The sequence below is a fragment of the Anastrepha ludens genome, chromosome 4, assembly GCF_028408465.1.
Source record: "Anastrepha ludens isolate Willacy chromosome 4, idAnaLude1.1, whole genome shotgun sequence".
Taxonomy (NCBI): Eukaryota; Metazoa; Arthropoda; class Insecta; order Diptera; family Tephritidae; genus Anastrepha; species Anastrepha ludens.
In genome coordinates this window covers 4,028,817-4,053,538 of record NC_071500.1, presented here as the reverse complement: position 1 = coordinate 4,053,538, position 24,722 = coordinate 4,028,817, and the positions used below count along the sequence as shown (strand labels likewise).

The 24,722-nt window shown below is 38.5% G+C and overlaps 2 protein-coding genes across 2 annotated transcripts in view; both read right to left on the bottom strand.

Moving 5' to 3' along the window:
* The window catches only part of LOC128862217 (breast cancer anti-estrogen resistance protein 1), a 115,499-nt gene extending 108,447 nt beyond the window's left edge, over window positions 1-7,052 (bottom strand). Inside the window, exon 1 of the mRNA XM_054100721.1 lies at window positions 6,332-7,052. Coding sequence (XP_053956696.1) covers window positions 6,332-6,637 — 306 coding nt within the window. The 5' untranslated portion in view covers window positions 6,638-7,052. The remainder of the gene's footprint in view (window positions 1-6,331) is intronic.
* A 7,001-nt stretch (window positions 7,053-14,053) lies between these two features.
* On the bottom strand, window positions 14,054-21,121 carry LOC128860810 (DC-STAMP domain-containing protein 2). Its single transcript, XM_054098566.1, has 12 exons — window positions 20,814-21,121; window positions 20,442-20,752; window positions 20,256-20,376; window positions 19,396-19,535; window positions 19,112-19,325; window positions 18,906-19,059; window positions 18,668-18,836; window positions 18,295-18,603; window positions 18,127-18,232; window positions 17,965-18,039; window positions 14,870-15,004; window positions 14,054-14,803 (listed from the first exon to the last, which is right to left on the bottom strand). The coding sequence occupies exons 1-12, from the start codon at window positions 21,119-21,121 to the stop codon at window positions 14,731-14,733; spliced, it is 2,115 nt and encodes a 704-aa protein (XP_053954541.1). The 3' UTR covers window positions 14,054-14,730.
* Window positions 21,122-24,722: the final 3,601 nt, after the last annotated feature.

Below are 24,722 nucleotides of genomic sequence, written 5' to 3'. Positions count from 1 at the left end.
TCTCTGAAATCCGAATGTTAGTCACGCACCAGCCCAGTCGCCTATGGCGGCCGAATTTTATGCATTAAATACATAAACCTATACATTTTCCTCGTCTGTTTCGTTTAATACAGCTGGAAGGGCTGGTAATTATACAGTTTATGGCGCGCGTGGAAAATCGTATCAAAAAAGTCAAGGGGTTGCCAATCGATGCGCATTGGCCCCAGCCTTAAAAAGCTGAAGGAGGTATCGATCAGATATTCACAACACGAAAAGTCTTGGAAGACACCCATGAAAGGCGAATCGACACACTCCACCCTTTTGCCGATTTTAAAGCTGCATTCGGCAGTACGAAAAGGAGTTACCTATATGCCACGACGTCTCAAAACTAATATGGCTATGCAAAATAAAGCTGCTCAATACCAGCAGCGCGGTTAGAATTGAGGAGGACCTATCCGAGGCGTTTGCTAACAAACGAGGTTTCAGACAGGGTAACACACTTCTTGTGGCTTATTGTGATTTCTTTAGCCTGATGCTGGAAGGGCATTTAACCAAAAAGAGGTATGGAACAGCTCATTTTAATTGCATCGCATATATATGTATAAATACATATATTAATTTTTGTTATTGCCATATATTAATTTTTACACAGCGTTTGGAGTGACAGTTCTTGGCCGGTTATAAATTGGGTTCGTTTAGGTAACGTAGAACCGACTGCCGCAATTTCAAAAAGCCAAGAACTCTCAGACTGCGCTTCTTTTATTTTATGATCCTCTACTTCTGTCTTATTATATTTATTTTCTACTCGCCAACCCTCATCACTCGCTTACCCAACCCGCATTCGCTTACCTTTCACGTCTGAATTCAAGACCTTATAATTCATTTTTGATTTCAGTGGTAAAAATTTAGTGATCGCTGCCGGCCGTAGTGCAGATATATATGAGGATACTTGAATGTATTTGTATATATATGTACATACATACATATACAGGTAGAATGCTCACCGAAATATCCATAACTTAGTTCTGAATCAAAGTGCTTATTGGAATTCCGGACGATAACTAGTTGCAGGTTCCTTCTTAATGTCACCTGACTTTCATATAGTTTCCCTTCAACTTTTTGAGATAATTTCATATTCCACCCCAGTCACCAGCTTTGGATTGGCTCCCAAATTGATGGTAATAAACAAAATTATGAATGCACCATTCAAATTAGTGCAATTTGAGAATAACTCTACTGAGTTAAGTACGAAAACAGTGTTAAAAGTCGGAGCATATAATAGATTATTCGAATGTTGTCGCTACAATTTGACGTTCGACAACCTTAGTTCGATAGCAACAAATAAAACAACCTCAAGTTCAACATCGATTTTAGGCATTCAGCGTGAAATTATTTTAGCCAATAAAAAACATAAAATCACTGTAATCACATCAGCATTCGTGTAATGTTTGCACAAGGTGTTGCACGAGGCGGGTATTTGGCTGCACGCTATGGGACACAAAACAACCCCATTGCCGGCTGGCTAGTTGGCTGACTGACTGCTTCCTGCCACATACCCGGCAGAAGAGTGCCTCGAAGTTCTCTCAAACTGCGGATTCGCTCTCTCTTCTACTCGTCAATGGTCTGCAGAGATAAATTCAGCTGGGTAATTCAGCAATTGCCTTTCATAGCCAAATGCTGTAAGATGATTGCCCACGTCGCATTGACTTTTTGGTCGTTGGCTTAAAATGTCAGTGTTTGAACAATGAATTCCACCCCAAGAGTGCTTCAACTGCGGTAAACAAGTGCAAGGTTCCAGCAGCAGCTGCTCAAAGCTTAGGGATAGCAAGCGAACAATGAAATTTTCACAACAGTGTCAGGGTCGAAAACAATGAGTGAAGTCGTGGGGGTCAAGCAGGAGTACACATGTATGTATATGTATGTAAGTATGTACCTATGTATGTTAATACGAGTGTATTTATTTGTACAGAAGCTGAGCGTTGTAGCCATAAAAGGACAATGAATGGATCTAACAAAGTGGATATGGATGGTTTTATGGATGTGGAATGTGATAGTAAAGTATGGTATGTAAGTGCAGAGATACATAGTTAGGCCATTATATATGTACACATACATACATACGTACGATGAGCTAGCACAAAGGTGCCGATTTTAATACCTATATTTTTTACCAGGTCATGCGAGAAAACTACTTTCAACTTCTGTATGTTTGTTGGACAAATTAAAAACATCCATCTAAGCACGACAAGTAATGTCAAGTTTGAAAAGCAAAGATTCTTTACGTATACATTCAAGATGTGTTCAAGAAAACAGGAGGTCGCTCTCGCTTATTCAACAACACAACACTTTATTGGGTCCCCGGCCACTCTGGAGTGGAGGGAAATGAAAGAGCGGATCAGTTTGCAAGTAAAGGCTCTGAGTTTGACCTTCAACGAATGGATGAGGGCGTAAATATTTCTCTAAACGCACTGAGCGCTACGATTGACTTGAGCGTAATCGCGGAAATCAATAGAAGGTGGTCTGTGACTACTAACTGCAGCGTCTCTAAATCGCTGTAACCAAAACTGAATCATAAGAGGGCAAAACTTCTGTCTTGTTTCAACAAATCAATACCAGCGACCTCACAGGTGTTATAACTTATAACTATTAAGGTTAGCCAGTAGAATGGCATCACAATGGGCCTTAGGGCCACCTAGCGTCTGGTCCTAGGCAAGCAACCTTGCACTAGTCGGAACTGTGGCTACTTTTTAGGTATGTGTTTTTTACTGGAGTTATAAAAAATAAGTTTCTCGTTGTAAAGGAAGGTGTAAACCTTTAATTACAGCATACCTACATAGGTATATGTGTAGCCAAGTTGTAATGCTTTCTTTACATTTTTATAATCCTGCTTGCGAACAATCCGACCCAGGGCCTCTTGGTGTGAGAAACTTTGCTAATTGAAAAACTTATTATCATTAGATATTTTTGATTTTTCCTTTTTTCTCTTTCTTTGTACATGGAGATTTTTAAGACACACGCACTCATACAGACATATATACATAAATGTACGTAAGCGACATGCGAGTACCATCAGGTGAACTTCCGCATTTGAATATATATATTTATGGTACACATTAAAGTCCATTTCTAACGTCACTAACTCAACCAATAAAATTCCACATTGGAATATCCAGATACTTCACGCCCAAACAGTGTGCCTTACCCCATTCATACTCGCGCACACTGCGCAACCAACAACGGAAGTGAGGCAAATTCGCTTTTTTATGACGCCAACAAATTTATTACGCGTCACAGAGCATTAATGAATGAACTGAATGAATGCATATCAGCCGGCAATGGCGAGGATATGGTACTAATACATACGTTCATATGTATTTATGTATGTGTCTCCTCTGCGTCGTCAGCATCATGAATAGAAACATACCATACGTACGTATTTGCGAAAATTCAGGCATCTCCTACAATACACGCATACATGCGCACGCACCATGCAGAGAATTGCGCTAGCACTGAAGCGGTGAGTTTTTAACGACGCAATGTAAGAGCATAAATAATCCAATCACAAATAATTTGGGAGAGTTGTGTTGTCGCACACTTGTTTTGTCACCGGAAAAAATCCTCCAATTCTGTACTACCGCGGAGCAGATATTTCCTCGCAATATTACATACATATGTATATCTGTACATAATAATGAAAAGACCTACAATTTTATGCTGACTCAAACCGGCAGATGGCTTTTTATGAGGAGCTTGGCAGAAATATGCTTAGAGGAATTTTTTACAAAGCTTGAAGCTTGGGTTTTGTTGTAGAATACGATATATTTCCACAGAGATTGACGTCCCTGCTCGAACCAAAGATTGTTTTAGACTCTCCAAATTTCTGTGAGGTCTTCGACAGGCTATTTTCTCCAATTCTGACCACAAACTGTAGCCCAATGGACTCAGTTCTGGACTTCCAGACGGCCAATCTTCTGCGTCTATGAACCCAGGAACATTGTTTTTTAGCCACTGCTGGGTGGTTTTTACCTTATGGGCTGGAGCGGAATATGGCTGGAAGATCCGACGCTCTCCATTGAAGAGAGTACTGCTCAACTGCTTCACCACGCCTTCTAAGACATTCTCCTGGTACCCTTTTGCCCCGGTCTTAACCTCTTTTTCGCAGAAATGAAGAGATGTAATGCCTTTACAAGAGACGCCAAACTATTACGGAGGCTGGATAGTGTCCACGCTGAATCCTTGGAACAACATTTTTGCTTATTAAAAACTGCTTCAAGAGTGAACATTTACTCATCTGTGAAAAGAATATTTTCATGGCCGTTAACCGCGTGCGAGACTAATTTTCTTCAAGTGCGTTGTCAAAAGATGACCAGTTAAGCGACGGAAGGCTTTCATGTGGAGATCATCTCAAATTAGTCTTTACATGAATCTGGTCGATACATTCATTTCCCTGGACATCATTTTCTGCTTTTTAAGGGGATTTCTGCGAATTCTTTCTCGAACGGCTTTTATGCCTGCACTGGTTCGAACCACGCCAGGTCGACCACTTCCTTTCTGTCTGTCACTTCAGATGTTTCAAATCTCGCTTGCACTTTTACCACACTTCTGTAATCCAATAACTGCAATGCGATTATCCTTAGCTCCTACTCCATTGTTAACAAGCGAAATTTTCCACGAAACTGAGTATAATTTGTGAGTGACAATGCATACGAACAAAAGCAAAAATAACGGAACTTTTTTCTGCGAATTTGTTCTCGCCGTATGCATTTCAAAATGTGTCACAGAATTTATGGCAAGACTAAGTAGTTTTATAAAAAACCCACAAAAAATATAAATCCAAAAAATAGTTAAAACGTCGTCCGTTTCTATTATTTTGAACACAAGTATGCGCCCGCATGTAATGCACGCATATTTCTCCACGCATATCTATTTGCGTCTATTTACATACCTACAATCATAAATATGTTCATGACGTTGCAAGTCCTTGTATTTGTGTTCGCAATACGCCAATACGCCCAAGACCTACCGCCACCGATATTATAATTTTTGTTGCAATTGCCCATAAAACGCTAAGACAAAGCAGCGAAATCCATGTTGAAGGGTACCACATAGGCTACGTCGAGCTGCAGCGATATTGCTTTCACCCAACTAGCGAAATTTTGACAGTAACAATAAAGAGAATTTAACATATGTAAATCATTTCGAATTGCATAAACTGAGTCCAACATGGCGCCCAATTTCAAAATCCCAAGAAAATGCGAGATTCCTTTTTTAGTTATAAGTATATGAGCCTCCTCATCAGATATTGAAAATTTTATGCAACTGTCTAAATTTCATAACTTCATATATACATACATATGTATGTATGTGTGTATCTTGCATCATAACGCTTATAGGTAGTGAGGCTCACAGAACCAATACTTTGTGTATGCCTTACACCTCCCTTGGACACCCGAATCTGGCCAGACTTTTTCTACTTCGAACGTGAATTTAACATATTTCTATTATAGCTAACGACTTCAGCTTTCAGGTTCCTAAACTTCCTAAAATTTAATTTTATATCGATTTATGAATATAACCTTTTAAAAAGGATCCTCGAACAGGACGAAAAAAGGCCAGACCCGGGTGCCCAACCGGAGGTTTTAAAAAAGATGTCCGACGGAGGGTTAATTTCTATGAATGGAGGGCGCTGGAGTTTTATCCAGCCACCGATATCCGATAGCTTTTAGGTTGTTTTTGTTTTTGATAGCAGAGACTTGGCGAGAGATAATTATTTTGCACTCAGGATTTTTGACAAAATTCCACAGAAACAGACTCGAATGACAAATCTGCTTAATGAAAGCTTCGTTTAAATATAATATATGGGCAATTGGTAATAGAAGTAGTTTAGCAGAACAAGTCGTTCGGCCTTCCGAAATCACCCCGGTTAAGGCTGACTGGGTGCACATACGTACATATGTACATATATCTATGTCTCTATACAATTATGTACATATGCATGTGTGTGAGTGTTTGTATGTATGTGTGTATGTATGTATGTACAAGATATAGCGCAGCCTTTGTAGACAACATCATTCTGCAGACATCGTCTGAATGTCAATTTTATACCATCGCCTAATCGTTATACGTTTGATGGCGCAGGTTTGCCGGTGAGCCGGCACTTTTCGCGCCTCTTCGCATATTAAAAAAGTATCTGCGTATTCGCACGCCTATACGTTCATACATATGCACGTATGTGTGACATATGCAAGTATGTATTAGTGCGAGCATCACAGCATCATATAACGGGATGTTTCGTAAAGATACACTTTACATACATACATACAGTGTCGTTGTACGGATTCGGGATACGTACCTGCGCAGTTTGTGCCCGTTGTAGTGCACCAACACCCGCGTAACTTACTCCACCACCACCTCCGCCCACTGTCACAGCAGTTTGCGCCTTGGCGCTGAGAGGCAACGAATGCATTAGCAGATGTTTTGGCAGCGCCTGAGATTGTATCTGCTGTTGAAGCGGTTGAAACAATTGATGCTGCGTTTGCGGTTGCTTCTGGTGCTGTTGTGTATTTTGCGTCGTCACTGCTGCTGCTGGCTTGCCACCAGATACCGTAATTGGATTTTCTTGCATTTGCGGTTCGCGCGATTGTGTTAATGCGGACATTATTAGCTCTTTACGAACACTAAATAGTTATTTGTTGTTTTTAGTTTCCCCTATTTGTAGTTTACTCGTATTTATTTTTATTTTATTGCTATTTTGCCATATGCGTTGGATGTGTCACCACAAATAAATAGCCCGTTCTAAAGCATAATTCGCATAAATTGCACTTATCGTTGGGACGAACCTCCCCTTACTTGATTCCTTTGCGATTTAATCTCTTTCTGAGTTATATTCACCTCGCTGGATTTTTAATTAATTTTTTGTGTGATATTTACCCACATACTTTTGTTGCACTCACCGACCTCAAAAACTTTGGTTGCATTTTTCGGGTTTATCGCTTCATTGTTTCATATTTTTACACTTGTATGTACATATGGTGTGCGGATGTAATAATTTTTAACACTAATTATTGCATTCACCAAAAAACCGTTGATGTTTACTCGCGTCACACGCTTGACCGTGTGGAAATAATCTAGTGATTTGGTTTCGATGTTCACTTCTTGTTTGGAAAATCATAACTAAGAAGCCAAGTGGTAAATACCCAACGCATTGGCAATGACAATGACGGTATCGGCGTCGGTAGCGACGTCTGTTTATCTACAGGAAATGTGTGTGCTCTTCTACGTACACTCGCGCTCAGAATTATCTGCGCTGCGCAGTAGAACGGCTGGCCGCAAAAAGTTCAAATAAAGCACGCGCAAGGCATACATACATACATAAATATGCAGTTACGGGGGTGGTATTGGGTAGTTGGATCTCGGACTTATGTATGCGCGATTGAACGCCTAAGCTAAACAATAATTCTAATTTCTACTTTCAGCTCACTTGGCCATTTACTTTTGTACTCTAAAAAGTTGATTCAGTTTTAGATTCCAAAGCCAAGCAATACATCTCCCGGATGTTTTTGGAAAATATTGTACTTTCCATCAGGCGGTGGAAAAGCTCAGTGAATGGGTTTATCGTTTAAAATTCCATTGGTAGTGTAGATTATGTAATAAAGTAACGATAAAATTCAAAGTATTTTCACAGCAATACCCACAAATAAACAACAAAAAATTACTATGGAGCAAGCACTTCTAACAGGGTTTCTTTTGAATTTATTTGGTCTTTAAATTGTCAAATTTTATTTAAGTTGCTCCAAACTGTCAATTTTTGCTTGTAGATTTTAAGATTCTAGGGACCAAAAGCAAAAACTAAACACATTGTTCGTGTTGTTTTTGAAAATGATCATGAATCGACATTTAGGCGCTTCTTCAGCATTTCGCTCTATAAGCTTCGCGAACAGATTTATTTTTTTCAAAGCGTTGTTCTGGTGATAAACGATTCATGATGATTTGCCAAGCTTATTGAACAGAAATACTAGCACAGTTTGCCATTCTCAGTTGACAAACCATAGATAGCTATATCGATAGTTCTCATGCAGTTCAAAGATATAAATAAAAATAATGGAAGACCGAGAAAAAAATTGCTCTTCCAATCTTTCATTTTTTTAAATTCTGTGAGGTTTAAATAATTTTTTACAATGAAGTATTGGGCATCATTGTTTGGACATTACTAAAGAAAAATTGAAAGAGGTAATTGAATAATATCGACTGTAGATATATTTTTTCCAAATTTAAGGAAAATCCCAATCGAATTCAATGGTAAATAAAAAATACTAAAGAGACTTAGTGTCTAATTTTTTTGGTCATAGAACAAATCTAGGGCCTAAGTCAAGAAAAAACAATTTTTTATAAGTGTTTTTATAAATTTTTTTTTATTCATTTCCATCAAAACTAGATGAATAACTCTTTGTCATGACCTTCAGAGTGTTTAAAAATAGATTTGTGCTACGCTTGAGATTGATGAAAATAATCTTATCAGGAGGTATGGTTTTTCAAAACACTCAAAACAACTCAATAGCACTCGAACTTTTTAATTAAATAAATAATTCGTAAACAGAAATTGAGTGCACTGAGGACGTCGAAAGCTCGTTATGCATAGATACATATACATTTACATACGTAGAGCAATTGTGTAAACACAAACATTGAATTGGAAGTTATTCATTCACAAAATTATACTTTTGCTCAAAAATAATTAAGTCATAATTCATCCTCAAATGGCTTTCCTTAGCAAAAACATAAAAAAAAAATTTAAACTATTGACCGAAAGAATCGAAAGAGGGAATGTTAATGTCATTAACATTAATGACAAAATTAGCATTCTCTGCTCCAACTCTAGCAAGCTAACATTTCAACAGAGGTTTACAGAGATGAATTGAAAAATGGTATTTTGTTAGCATTTATTTGACATTAACAGAAGCTGTGCTGATAACACAGAATGCTACTGAAATTAACATAAAAGAGAAATGAAGGAGTCCGGTGGTCTAAAATTTTCAAAAAATGGATTGTTTTTGATATTTCGAAAGTATACGCTTTTAAGAATATGCAGTCAAATTTTCGGAAGGATATTGATTCTACAGTAGTTTTAGCAGGTAGTGTCAGATTCGTCACGAGGCCACCCTCAGAACTTTAAACTTAATTATATCAAAACTACTTTCCGGCCTGGTGTTGTGAAAAAAAAAAAATATTCAACCGAATCGTCTGAAATATTTTGTTCACAACATCAATGGCTATCGCCCGAACTAGAATCATTTTATATTATTATTTAAATTATTTATTTTTATTAACTCAGAAAAAAAAAATATTTAGAGTGTTTAATTCAAAACCGCGCCATTTTGTCAATTCTTTTTTTTATTCTAGTACGGCACATATGTAGCTACAGTCATACTGATTAATAATTTTCTTGGTTTTTGTGTTTCAGATACATAGAAGAGTCAAAATGGACAACACCGTCCAGGTCCAATTTTTCGGGAGGGTCAACTTCAGCGCCATTTTTAAATTGTTAAAATAAAAAATAAATTTTTCAATTTTGTATGTAAAAGAACATTTTTCTAATAACGGTCGCCCCTCGGCAGGCAATGGCAAAACTCCGATTGTATTTCTACCATGAAAAAGCTCCTCATAAAAATATCTGCCGTTCGGAATCGGCTTGAAACTGTAGGTCCCTCCATTTGTGGAATAACATCAAGAAGCACACGACAAATAGGAGGAGGAGCTCGGCCAAATACCCCAAAAGGATGTACGCATCAATTATGTATGTATGTAAAGGGTGTTTTTTTAGAGGTTAGGTTTTCAAGTTGGCACTACTTTTTTCGTAGATGGTCTTTTTGACAGCTGTCACTTTATTTATGCTCAGTTTGGTTTGCCATTTCATTATGAATAGACTTACACCTGAACAACGTTTGCAAATCGTGCAAATTTATTACCCAAACGAGATGGCCACCGATCCCGATTTTCACAAGAAAATTTTGTTCAGCGATGAAGCTCACTTTTGGTTGAATGGGTATGTCAATAAGCAAAATTGTCGCATTTGGAGTGAACATAATCCACAAGCCATTGCTGAGACGCCGTTACATCCTCAAAAAGTCACTGTTTGGTGTGCTCTATGGGCAGAGGGAATCATTGGTCCATATTTCTTTAAAAATGAAGCCGGCCATAATGTTACAATCAATGGAGAGCGCTATAGAGCCATGATTAATGACTTTTTCGTGCCTGAATTGGACGATGTTGATGTGGACGACCTTTGGTTCCAACAAGACGGCGCTACATGCCATACAGCCAACGCAACAATCAATTTATTGAAGGAAACTTTTGGTGAGCGCATTATCTCGCGCCGTGGACCTGTGGCGTGGCCTCCAAGATCGTGCGATATAACACCGCTGGACTATTTCTTGTGGGGCTATGTGAAGTCGCTTGTCTACGCAGATAAGCCCGAGACGATTGACGTCTTGGAAGAGAATATTCGGCGCGTTATTGCTGACATACGGCCCCAATCGCTGCAAAAAGTGGTCGAAAATTGGGCCTCTCAGCTGGAATTTATTCGAGCCAGCCGCGGCGGCCACTTGCCCGAAATCATTTTTAAAACATAATGGCAAACCCTTATCTTTATAATAAAGCTAAATTCTTAGCCATAACATTAAATTATATACGTTTTATTTCATCTTGAAAACCTAACCTCTAAAAAAACACCCTTTATTTATGTAAAAGAAGTTAAATAAAAAGCCAAAAAGTTTAAAATGGCTTTTCATTTTTTTATTGTAAAAAAAAAAGTTCCTGAAAATACCCTAAATTTTCGAGTTCTAGATAACCGGGACCCCTTAAGACCAGTTCCGGAGGGCTGCAGAGGGTTTTTAAATTGACTTAACTGGTCTTTAGGAGATTTGAGACGGGCTCAGTAAAAATGTACAAATAAGAGTAGTGTAGAGCATCAGAAATGTACCTTTTCACAATTTGAAACTGTTTTTCCAAACTCACTCAACCAAAATCGGATTTATTGAGTAGACATCGTTGAAAATAAATTTGTTTCTGAAGAGCACCGCAGTTTTCTTGATACTATTTTCTCTCCAATGCCATGATTGTTCAGCTGGTGTACTCCTAGGAAGTATTATGGGCCCCATCCTATACTTGCTATACATTTACGATTTACCAGATTCTGAAGAAACAATAGGTGGAACGTTCGCGGATGGCACTGCCGTACTCACAATTCACCAAAAAAACCTGCCGAAAGGACTTCATAAAATAACTCATTGGTTGAAAGAGTGACGCATTAAGCCAAACGAAGCAAAATCTTCCCAAGTCACTTTTACCTAAATCGAAAAATTTGCCAAGCTGAATAACATAATCGTGCCCCAAACTAACGTCACAAAATATCTCGGCATGCATCTTGATAGCAAACTCGCATGGAAAACCCCTATTTTCACCAAAACTAGTTTCCATTCGAAAGTAAGCTCTTATTTTACTCAGCTACATATCTTCAAACCCATATGGACATATGGCATTCAACTTTCGAGGACTGCCAACTCCAACATCGAAATACTTCCAATCAAAAACCCTCAGAAAGATCTCAAACGCCTCTTGTTATAGCAAATGCAGAAATTCATCGTGATCCCAAAGTACCCACAAGAATCGAAGAAATAAGAAAATATGCCACATCACACAACACACGAATCCAATCGCACTCAAACCCTCTCGTAACAGTAATAATTGCAAATCCCATAAACTTCATCAGACTCAAAATAAAATCTACACAAGACCTCATTTGTTAATAAATTTGTCTAAACTAATATTATTTATCATAAAATTAGTAAATGGTTGTACCACTGGGTGTATTTCATAAATGTTTTTTCTCTTAAATGAGTTAATAGCTTTAAGTAAAAATTTTCCTTCATGTTTTAAGCGAAAAGTGCGTGGTTTTTGTGCAGCATTCACAGCAGGCTGATGGGTGAAATATTGAGTTAAATTTTATAGACATTGCTTGCCATTTGTAAACGTTATGCCGTGTTGAGTAAATCTTCCTCTGCACGTGTTTTCGATTTTTTACAGTTTTAAAAATGGATTTGAATTTGCAACAACGAGTTTGCATTCAATTTTGTGTTAAAAATGGATTCAATAGGAATGCTGGAAAACTGTTTCGGTAATGATACTCTTAAGAAAACAACCGTTTGCGAGCGACATGAACGCTTCAGTAGAGATCGTGAGTCGCGGATGACGATGGCATTAGCGTTGCAGTTGGTGGGAAGTACTTTGAAGGCGATAATATCACTTTTGAGGAATAAACTTGTATTTTGAATTTCCTTTGAATATTTCGAGAACTTTTTTATCACGGTGGTATTTTGTGGCGTCTGAATTTCCTCCAGCATGACCGAACATCTCTTAAATGCCTGCCCGTGGTGTTAAAGTCACATCGCATAAATGAGCTTTCTTCTTATTGCTTTCTTTATGAATAAACACAGTTACAAATTCCAGCATACGTTTCTAGAAAGTGCTCTATTTTAGTTAAACAATAAATTTTGTTAAAAACCTTGTTTAGCACAGTTACGAACAAGGCAGACATACGTTTTCGGGTTGAACCCCTTTTCTGTGTCAGTAATTAATTTATGGAAAACATGAATGCTAAATTGTCAACAACAAATAGCTACAACACACAGCTAGAGCATATGTATGTATGTATGTATGAACATATGTAAATAAATTCGAAATCAAACAAGTGTAATGACGTATGAGATCATATTTTATCATTAACGATGGTAGCGCAACCTGCGCCTAACCCTCCTATCCGCAGTCACACACAACTAAAGAATATTCCTTTGAAATTAAAAATGTGTCCCCATAAAATTTGTGGTAACCTAATCTGTTTATCATAACCATTTTACTGCGGAAAGCGACTAACCCGGCCGAAGAAACCCCAACCGTTTCACATACCCATTGCGCAGGCGCAGCCGCAGCGGATCGCCAGCAGAGCTGACGGCGCGCCTTTGGAGTGTTTACTTCTGCGTTCATTTCGGGGCTTGTGCGTGTCCCCCCAACAAAGCGATCCAAATATGTCACAACGTCGATGGTGGTCACACACAAAGTAAAAAAATAAAGATAGAAATAAATAGAGAACGAAAACCGCCAGAGAACCAACCCAAAGATGCAGACTGGTGAATGCATTTGCCGGGTGTTAAATATCATATAAACACTTGTGCACACATGCATTTAGTATAATAACAATAACAATAATAATAAAAAAATTACAACAATGTTGTGGCAAACACAATGAACTAATATCAGATTTTATTAAAAATTCATAAAAATCGAATAAAAGATGCACGCAACAAACAAAGATCAAATAATACACCGCAGCCAACCGATGTTGCACATAACAACAATAAATCCAAAGGGGGCAACAGATATTTCAAAATTCATATACATACATACATACATACATATATTTGCGCGCAGACATACTCGTACACATATCGCAAACGCGCGGCTGTCAGGTATGTCACGTTTGCTATGCGTAGTTGCAGTGGATGGCTGCGTCGGCAGTGGCGACATGTACCTTCTTCGGAGTCTTTTGTCTATTAATGCGACCATTTTACACCATCATCGCGATCTTTGCCTCTATCTGATTCTGATTACACGGGCGTAATTTACAGCGGATTCTGAGGAATGGAGCACAAAATACCGTCGAAGTGAATTATGAAGGGTCGTCGACGTTCCACGCTTTGTCCAGAACTATGCAGACGTGGCAGCCATTTTACGCAATTCCAATTGCTGTCGACTTTGTGTGCATTTAATTGTCTTTCACTCTTCTGCAGCCGCGATGTGCGCGAAAATATGTGAACAATGTCGTCATGACCACACTAATTCGCAGTAAATGTCAACAACATTCCCACTTCATCAATGTACGAGTACCCTCAAAAGCGCACGATCATCAGCAGTCAGCAGCAAAGGCAGTAGCATACATAACTATCGCCAGCACCATCATCATCACGAGAGCCACTCCCGCTAAATGCCATAAAAATATGTCGCTTCTTCACTTGTCCAACCGTCCAGCAGCCAGTGGACTAAAGTTACGATTCGTCAGCAATTTTCAAATGTTTTTCGAATTGCGCGTTGGGTTCGATGGAGCGGTGGCTGGGCGAGGAAGGTGGTGCTCACACAGTATGTATGTACGTACATGTATGTGCATGTGTCAATCCGATAGTGCATATGACGTTTCTAGCTGCAGCTGTGCCTTAAACAACAAACAATTTGTCCATTTACTCGTTGTGATGCTGATCATATCTACGCTCCACCGATCGAAACTTTAGCCGCAGCATTGCTTCATTTACGCCAACTCGACGCAGAAAGCATCCTAACCAATTGGGACGAGGAGCGGTCGTTTGCTTACTTTGCTTATTTGGGCAGAGTCTTGATTGGGGTGTTGAATGAAAGCACCGCAGAATAACTTACGCCAGTGTATCTATTGCAGCTGTGAGTTAGCCAAAATCGGTTGGTTCTCCTGTTGTTTTGCGGCTACTGTGACCATAGTTGGTTTGCAATGCGGAATTCACAAAAGTGGCCAATAACCAGTAGCCAGTAGCCAGTAGCCAGTCTTCCATAGTCTGTGGTACTGTAAATGGTAGTGGATGCACTTAATGAAATACATTTAAAATTTAGATAGAATTCAAATCGGCCAAAGTTGGTGGAAATTGTTGTGCGATTTCATTTACTGCTTGATGAGTACTAGGGTACCCAAATACAATATTTATCGCTTTCGCGCGGCTCACGTACGGCGCTCGGGTCATCAGAGGAATCCCTGTTGGAAGTAAATCGTTAAGCTTCTCAAATTACTTCTGTGAAATTGAGTCTACTCGGTGCTTACTTCTCCTCTGAGATGTCACTGTCATCGCCGTATTCCACCGGCCTTTTGCATATACAACAATTTTTATTGGACTCGTCAAAACAACTCTGACAGTAAACCGCCTTGCAGCCAGGATTTGAACATTCCACTTTGTCTCTGAAAGACCATTTAAATGAACGCAACAACTACATAATAGGACTATGAATAAGTTCGTTTCGGTTTTACAACAGATGGCGTAACTTGATTATTATTCCATCGATCCACATTTCCAAACATTCATTGGAGAGCTACTGTCGTAAGGCACAAACCTCAGTATAAGTTTTTTATTTGAAGCGTAAACAACAATATTTTTACCACACTTGAAAATGTCGAATTTCGTGCCAAATAATGTGTTTTTGCGGGGAATTCTTCTTCATTATTTTAATATGAAGAAAAAAGCAGCCGAAAGTCATCGTATCTTGGTGGAAGTTTATGGTGAGCATGCTCTATCTGAGCGAACGTGCCAGAAGTGGTTTGCACGCTTTAAAAGTGGTGATTTTGGCTTGGAAGACGAAGAACGCGAGGGTGCGCCGCCAAAGTTCATGGATACCGAATTGGAGGAATTGCTCGATCAAGATCCGGCTCAAACGCAAGAAGAGGTTGCAAAAACTTTGGGAGTTGATCAATCAACCATTTCCAAACGTTTAAAAGCCATGGGAATGATCCGAAAGGTAGGCCATTGGGTGCCGTATGAATTGAAGCCAAGAGACGTTGAACGCCGTTTTATGGCATGCGAACAACTGCTTCAACGGCACAAAAGAAAGGGTTTTTTGCATCGAATTGTGACTGGCGATGAAAAGTGGGTCCATTACGACAATCCAAAACGTCGGGCAACGTATGGATACCCTGGCCATGCTTCAACATCGACGTCGGCGCAGAATATTCATGGCCTGAAGGTTATGCTGTGTATCTGGTGGGACCAGCTGGGTGTTGTGTATTATGAGCTACTGAAACCGAATGAAACGATTACGGGGGATGTCTACCGACGACAATTGATGCGTTTGAGCCGAGCACTGCGAGAAAAACGGCCGCAATACGCCGATAGACACGACAAAGTTATTTTGCAACATGACAATGCTCGGCCACATGTTGCACAAGTGGTCAAAACATACTTAGAAACGCTCAAATGGGATGTCCTACCCCACCCGCTGTATAGTCCAGACCTTGCGCCATCCGATTACTATCTCTTCCGATCGATGCAACATGGCCTGGCTGACCAGCACTTCCGTAATTACGATGAAGTCAAAAAATGGATCGATTCGTGGATTGCGGCAAAACCGACCGAATTTTTCACAAAGGGAATCCGTGAATTGCCAGAAAGATGGGAAAAAGTAGTAGTAAGCGATGGACAATATTTTGAATATTAAATTTGTAACCATTTTACGTCAATAAAGTTTCAAATTTCGAAAAAAACCCGCACGAACTTATTCATAGTCCTATTATCTGCATTAAGGGTATTCATCTTAGCATTTAAATGGCTCGTAAATCACTTCAACCTCTTAAGCTTCCAAGCTCGTAAATCAGTTGTCAAAATTTGCATGAGAACTTCAGCGTGTCGTGAGTTTGGTTTATACTTGTAGATGAATACCCTTATTAGTTTGGTTTCTGGACTCTAAAAATGACACAAGAAATCATTGTTTCTCAAAGGAAGACCAAAAGAAAATCTAGTACTACGAAAGTGAGTCAAATGTCTCTGAAGATTGAATAAATAATACTCTAGTCGGCTGAAAACGTTCTCTTTTTTTATGAACTCGATACCCTTTACCAAACATTTCTCTAATTTTTTGATACCTTCAAAATATTTGTTTATTTTATTGATGACCATTTCATTGACCCAATATTTTATCATCGAGCCACTTCTTAATATTGGTAAATTGGAGCTCGAAGTTGTCACAGGGTGAAAAATCTGAAGAATATGATAAATCGTGAAACAATTCGTAATTTAATCCCGAACATTTTTCTATTGGACTACGGGCTTGTGAGTAGAATCGATTTAAAAGTGTTTCATATGCTTCAATGATCGGTAAACTCTTTTTAAGATAAACGATGTGAAAAACACTGGGCGCATCGGAAAAACTGTCGTTATGACTTTGAGGATCAGCAAACTCACGCGAGGTGATCTGTCTCGACTGTTACTTGGTCTCTGGTGTGTTGTATCGAATCTAAGTTCCGCCAACGCTCCTTTGAATTAATCAAAATAATTATGAAATCAAATAAAACGCCCATCTTCCGAATAGAATTTTCACACCCACATATTTATGCGAAACTTAAATCACTTGTCCATGTGCTGAAACGATGGCTTCTTCAAGTTCGAGCGCCTTTCCTAAGATTTATCGACTATTTCTGGCGTAGTGATCTCAGTTGGACGGGCATAAAAAAAGCACGAAAAAATTCGTCTGATTCGACTACTATGAAATTAAGAAAACCTGTGATGATTCCAGTCGATTTATAACAGCTGCACTCAACGTATGACAAGCAAAATCTTGATTCAACTTGATGGAGGTGGGATAAAAGTGGTGACGTATGCTGATGATGTGGTAATGGCATCTGAGCTGTATCCTAACACGATTAGTGGAATCAGTCGAAGGGTGCTAGGGGAGCTCAACACTTGGGCTAAAGGCTGTGGCTTGAGTTTGAACCCACGTAAAACAGAACTCATGCTTTTTACCACTGGATACAAAATACGAAATTTTACACTACCACTAAACAATGGACAAACTCTCCCCATTTCATCCAGCGCAAAGTACTGGAGTACTCTATTACAAGTTATAAGCGTCTATGAAGGCAGTTGTTGGGTTATGCCTTGGAATTATATCGGAGTTATGCCTTTCCACCGATATTCCATACTTCACGGCACCAACTAAATTATTAACAAAGTGATTATGTTGCAGGGAATACACTGGCCTCCCTAAGCAGGTAATGTCAAACCCTCCAGTACTTTTCTTTCATAAGGCGCCCTTCTCATAAAAACCTCCTACCAGTCGGTGAGCGACTTCTGTCATTGGAATAGTCATTCGTACTAGGCCTTTTAAGTTCATTTCTATCAACATTCAATCATTGAAATCGTGTAATATTACTCTTTCAGGGGGAATCCGCACAAAATGCAAGTATCACTTTTACGATGTCCGAGTATAAAACGGCAAAGAAAGCAGCTGGAAGAAATTAATTTGCATATAATAATTAGATAAAAAAAAAACTAATTAAATAAGTTGGAAAAAACAAGAGATTTCTCAAAGTACCTCGCGGTCTTCGCTCTAACCCAGTCTAGAAAAGTATATGGATCAGATTTGGGCTCATTTTTAAACTTTGCGCGCGCTTTCCGTCTCATCAGCTTGAAGAATGTCACTGCGAGTAAGTAAAGCTCTTTTAGATATTTATTTTACTCTATATCTTCTGCAACAACTCACTGCGCTTCATCAGTATCTCATTGTACAGCCAAGCAGCTCGTTGCCGCGCCTCCGCTGGGTAATACAGACGCATCACAACGTGTCGCAGTCGCAGGCCGTAAGGCTGACAGAAGAGGAAAATCCAAGCCAACAAACAAATACCTGCAATTTCCATATATCGCTTCAAATTCGGACGCTTCGGCACCGGAAGGCAAGGCGTCGCATCGATGTTGTATTTCTGGCTGAGCGGCTCGAAAGCCTGCACAATGCCGCGAAAAATTTCGGCCGTGTAGCCCCCTCCCTTTACATCGACGGTAATGAAGGGCGGAACTGTCAGTGATTGTATGAAAAAAAAAATTAAATAAAAAAATATCTGTGGCTGGCAGTAGCTCACCCTCCACGTTTGCCTCTTGGCTGCCATAGTAGTTGATCATAGCCAATGTCCAATATAGACTGTAATCAAAAAAACAGATGCAGAAAATCTGTATGACGGAAATAAAAAGAAATAACATCGAGCGCATCAGCCTATAGATCTCTCGGCGTGTCAAACGGCAGTTGGATATCTAAGTGATGGGCAAAGATTAAGTTTAATTCCACTAAGTAACTCTAATTCAGTTAACGATTGAACCAACCCAAATGTATTTGCGCTTTTCGATTTTCTTCAGCGGCAATAATCGTTCCAAACCCGCGCCCTTGCGCTGCTCATCGATCTGCAGAATGTCTTTGGTGAGATAGTGATTGTTGTAGCCCGGCTGACGCAAGTATTTCATTTTGAAGTAAATTGCTCTGAAAAATATGTAGAATTCAGTATGAAGACTATGGTTGGCAAAGCTCCCACTTGATTATCACTAAAATGCAAAGGAGTCCGCTAATCACATCCAGCCAACCGAAAATGAGGAAGAAGCCTGCCATACGCCCATGTATCTCACTCATAATATCGCGGCCCACATCGCTGAGATTTCTTGAGGCCACCGTTGTAAAGCTGAAGTCATGATCGAAAGTGACTGACACCTCGAACATATTCTTTATCTCCTCCGTGAATTCGCGCAATTCTGCAATGGATAACGGTGAGGTTGTTTGGAGTTCGTGCATATTGTGTATACGTCTCCATATATCACTTACTGTCCATAATAGTACCCAGCACAGCATCGTCAAAGAAGACTACCATCACACAGAGAACATCGACTATTTTGACTGTATAGCAAAGCATTGAGAAGATGTGCGTTGCCTGACAGAGTCCCTTGAATGAGCCTAGTTTTTCACTACGCAAGTGCCATGAAAGAAAAAAAATTCAGAAATATATTTCGAATCATTTTTCCAATGTGTAGGGCAAAGTCTGGTAACTCTCCCGTAGAAAATTGCACAAAGCAAAAAAAAAACCTTTTCTAGTTTAGATAGAGTGGGTGTTAATAGAGATTGTTATTGTTGCTGCTGAAGCACCATAAATGTTCCGCTTACATGTACGAGGAATGCTCCGGGAGTGACATTCCTTGGCCGGATATAAATCCTGGTCGCTGCGTTAACGTAAAACCGAATGCTGTGGGAACGGATTGAGAGTGTTAACTGAGCTTCTGGGTGAGCTCGTTTCTCACCCGAGTGTGCTGCGGCTAAACATCTTCGCATAAGCTACGGCTCGAGGACTCTAGGAAAGAGACGAGCTTTCGTGCAGAGTTTCATGGTGGTTGTTCTGCAATGCATTATTTGAGCTTTGGTGTGAGCTCTTGATGAAATGTATTTCGGGGATACTCTATGTGAAGAACTTGTTGATGCAACGCTTTGGTGCATTGCAAGACTGTAGTATGCACGCAGTGTACACTTTAAATTTACCATTTCATAAGCCTTTTGAGAGATGTTGCGATCTGTTCGGCAAAGGAAATGATAAATAAGCAGCAGTATTTGCAGGCGGGAAAGAATTTAAGTGGAAGTTGCTTAAACACTTCTAAAGGTTTCGAATCACTCAAACACTTAGTGTTTTAGGATACCTGCAATCCTTCATCGCATCGTCTGCGGTCCTCATGCACCGATCGAAGGGTGTGCCCAATTCCTTATTGCAAAAGCTCACGATGCTTTTCAGCCATTCAAACATGTTCTTGATCGCGCTCACTACAAACAAAGTAAAAGCACATTCGATTAAGACACATCAAGAGAGTATTCGCGCCAATCCTCACAGATCACCAGCACCAGCTCTTTTATGCGAAACAGCAATAATTCGACTTTTTTGACGACTTGCTTTATATTATTCATGGCAGTTCTAACAGATTTCTTAATGGCCACCAGCGGCTGTCTCATAACCTCCAGCATTTCTTCTAGCGCTTCCTTTAGTTGCATTTGGCCACAGGAGAGGCTACGCACGAGCACGTCGACGTTCCGAAAAATATTCACAGTTGGTCCCACAGCGACCATCACAAAAGCAAAGGCGATCAACAAGGACCGCCCCTTAGAGCTGCACAAAATGGGAATGCACAATGTGGCAATGCAACTGCGGTAACAATAAGTGAACGAGAATTGACATGAAGGTTTTGCTAATAGGATTCTCTTACCGCACATGTCGACTGTAGGCGAGCAGAAGGAACACTAATACAGCCGCATTATACTTGAGCCATTTGCCTCTTAGAAGCTGGACGTTGCCAGTTTCGTACATGTGCCAAGCCACAAACAGGCCCATTCCAGTCAAGTATCCGCATATCAGCAATGTTACAATGGTTTTACCAGAGAATTTTCGGTGTTCATTCTCGCGGCTCTGTGGACCTAATGTTGCCGTTGACTTCGTTGATTTTGTCGTTATGGACACGTGATCATTAGTCGCAGTTGTTGCTGGCCAAGCCGTTGTTGAAGTGTCGTAGGACATTTACGTTCTTCTTTTACTTCTATGGAGCTTTGGAAATGAGAATATTCGTAAGTTCACAAAAAAAAAAAAATAATGACGGATAATTAATTAAAAGCCTTTTCACGGCTGAATAGAATCAGTCATGATTCAATTATAGAATTATAATTTAACTATAGTTGAATCATGGGAATCAATGACGTATTTTGAGTTATGAAATTTTATTACACAAGTGTCAAAATAAAAAGGAAACAAGTAAAAATTACCAACTGATCCTATTCAAAACCTCTGTTATACTCGTACATCCATATGTATGTGGAATATCCAACAGTTATTTCAAATCACCATTGGTTTTTTGAGTGTATACAGTATTTGCCGGATATAAGCGCCGTCTAAATTTTTATTTTATTTTTTCAAGAAGTGAAGTAAATTAATTTGAAAGTGACTACTGCTGACTAAAACTAAAAGATAATGAAAATATATACCTAATTAAATTGCAAACTTACGTCTAACTAGACTAAAAGATAGAATTCAACGGTGCAGAAACAGTGCTGGAGTTTTACTGCGCCGAAATACCGTTAGATGGAATAATATTTAGATGTGCGCTTATTTCCGAGCAAAGTACAGTCTTCCCTTGAACTATGAGCAAACCTTTGATTGCTTCATTTTTTTCCATAAAATATACTACCTCTAATCTAGTGAACCGGACTGTTTATGTGAATATTAGTTAATGTTTAGGAATCTTTTTACTTTTATCGCTATGTGTGGAACTTAATAAAATTTTAATTCGCTGTTCTTATTATAAATGCAATCATTTAAAAAATATTTCATATAAAACTAAGGCAAATAAACACTAAAAAAAACAATAAAAATAAAAAAAAATTTCACGGTTTTTCAAGTGCGATTTTTTTTTATACTACGGCGGTCACGTAATATCCAAAATATGTATATTTATCGATGAGGGTAATTGTCATTCCATTACAGTTATGTGTTCTGCAGCCGTTTTGGGTCAGCATTCCTGTGGAAGACCCACTCAAGGGGATTTTCTCACTTGCCATACAATGCCTCGATATTTACATTTTTCAGAATATCTTTGCAAACCTGCTGATTTGTGATGCCATTGATTCGATACAGCGGCCCCACTCCAGCGTTAAAGAAACACTCACACGCCATTAAACTGCCTTCACTATGCATCACGGTGTTTGGGCAGTAATGAGGTTTTAGCTCTCTCGATTTAGGGATTTTTTTTTGAATATTCAACTACTTCCGCAGAAAATAATTGGTCTTCCGCAAATTTTAAACTTTTACACTTTGATGCAGGGTGATGCGCAAACAAAAACTTCAAATTAGGTTCTCTGTTATAAAATGTTTTGTGAGACTGTGTTGTTCTTCTGTTCACCTGATGGCTCCTGTGCCGTTTTATTTACTAATACCATAATCACATTAACGACAGTGGACTGCCTGCAGCCTGTGGCAAAGATAAAAATGCACAGGCTTTTATGAACGCAGCCTACATTTTGACTTTAATACTGCAACTGTTAACGTCGCCAAATTAAATACATAAAAATATTTCTAAGCCAACGGCAATGAGCAGATGTAGGACCGCCACAAAAATATTGAGTGTTATTTAATCAAAAAAGCATAATATAATTGTGCTCTTTGAAATTTTACTATATTACTAGCGATGATTTTAAACAAATAAATCTATTTTATTATTTTTTGTACCAAAAAATATCATATTTGTTATGTCACTGCTGCTTTGAGAATTTTTAAGAACCTGGCTTTAAGGCGACGTTTGGAGTTAAGGAAATTTTTCTGTCGTTAGCTTGTGAACCGATGTCGCGTATATGTTATTCATTAATATCCCAGACAACAACCATTCACAATGGAAAAATTATTTCACGCAGCACTCTGTATCATATGTACAAGGTGTGTCAGAAACATGAAATAATGAGAATGCAGAACTTAAACTGTTAAGATCTCTGGCACAAAAGTGAATGCTAAATATTTTCCTTTATTATACATAGCGCGGAAAACCGTATTTATGTGTACTTGGAAAGAACTAATAGTGTATTTGCCCTAGACTTAAGTGTTAGTTAACAAAGAGCAAGCTACGAAAAGGGAAACATAAATAAATGATTATACCAGCCTTAAGGGGTTATACGCAGTTATGACTTTCAAAAAAATCGATTTTTTATTGCATTTTTGTAATGTACATATATTCAAAAGTATACGCACGAAATTTGAAGTAGATCTAAGCAATACTTTCGGAGTTATACCTAAATATGTAGAGATGCCTCGGCACGTTTTAAGGTAGGTATTGAAACTTTAAACGTGTTTTTTTCAAAACGGCATTTTTCAAGTCGGTGTACACGATATCTCGAAAACGGCTTGTTTGATCGGTCAACCGTTTTAACTCAATCTTTAAAGATACATTTTCTAGTAATTAATCGTTCCTTTTGTAAATCTGATACTTATTTTCCATTTTATAATCAATTTACGGCCAAATTTTAACGTAAAAATCGAAATCATTTCTTTTAAAAGCTGCCATTTTGTGAAAATTCACTATTTTGATTAGCCGCACGATTAATTACTAGATAATCTAATATATTAACAAAATTTGTTTGGTTTTTTCATTTCAGATAATCCAATCCTGAGTTACGATGTACACCGTAAATCGTCTTTTTTTAAAGGAGGTTCCAGAAATCGCCTGCAGCGCGCTCTATAATCAACATTTTCATAAATAAAAAATTTTGTTACGTTCTTGAAGGATGCTTTTATAACCGCCAAAAATTTTCAAATTAAAATATTCTGAAGTTTCTTCAGGATAAATCTTTGACAACCCGTCTTTTATTTGCTTCATAACTGCGTGTAACCCCTAAAGAAACTGAAAGCTGTTGATTTTGGATTCTTAACTTACGTTAATTGCAGCGGTGAGAAAATCATGCTACCATATGATTTAATTTAATATTATTATTTTATAATACAATAGTACGAATTTGAATGTGATATTAAATTACTGCATCTTTAAAACTTACATATGCAGTACAGCCAAGTCTCTTTTTACACGGTCTTTTTTAACGATTCTGATATAAAATAACACGCTCCATTAATACATTTTTACACGAAATTTTCGTTCTTGATTTTCTAAACAAAACATAATTCTTAAAAGGATGCTTTATTAAGTAAAAATTATTGGTGTAAGAGCTTTGCGTACATTTTATTTATTTATTTATTTAAGTCTATGAATTACAATCCTTACAGACTATGACACAAAAGTTGCTTAGATTAAGCTACAAATATATTATATGTATTTAAAAACTATACTAGCTACTAACTAACTATAATATAGAATTCAAAAGATTTAAAAGTGCTGTTCTTGAAAGCGAGAAATCAAGAAGAACATCATTATGAACGGCATTTAATTCCCGTAAAGCACGAGTAATGGGAGCATTGCTGGCATACGTAGTTTTAAAGTTTCCCCCATAATAAGGGTAGAAGTTCCTAAGAGATCGCTGGGGAACATTAAATCGAATCCTTTCCAATAAGTAGGGACAATCAATTACTCCAGTAATAATATTATGAGTAAAAGACAGACACAGTATAGTCCTACGAATCTCTAAGG

Bases quoted from the DNA above. Each gene is read 5' to 3' on its own strand.
- LOC128860810 (XM_054098566.1), bottom strand. From the start codon at position 21,121: ATGTCCTACGACACTTCAACAACGGCTTGGCCAGCAACAACTGCGACT. The intron at 20,753-20,813 runs GTAAGAGAATCC...TTGTTACCGCAG, and splicing joins GCCTACAGTCGACATGTGCG to TTGCATTGCCACATTGTGCA. The intron at 15,005-17,964 runs GTAATATTACAC...ATGGTCTTTCAG, and splicing joins TGCGGATTCCCCCTGAAAGA to AGACAAAGTGGAATGTTCAA.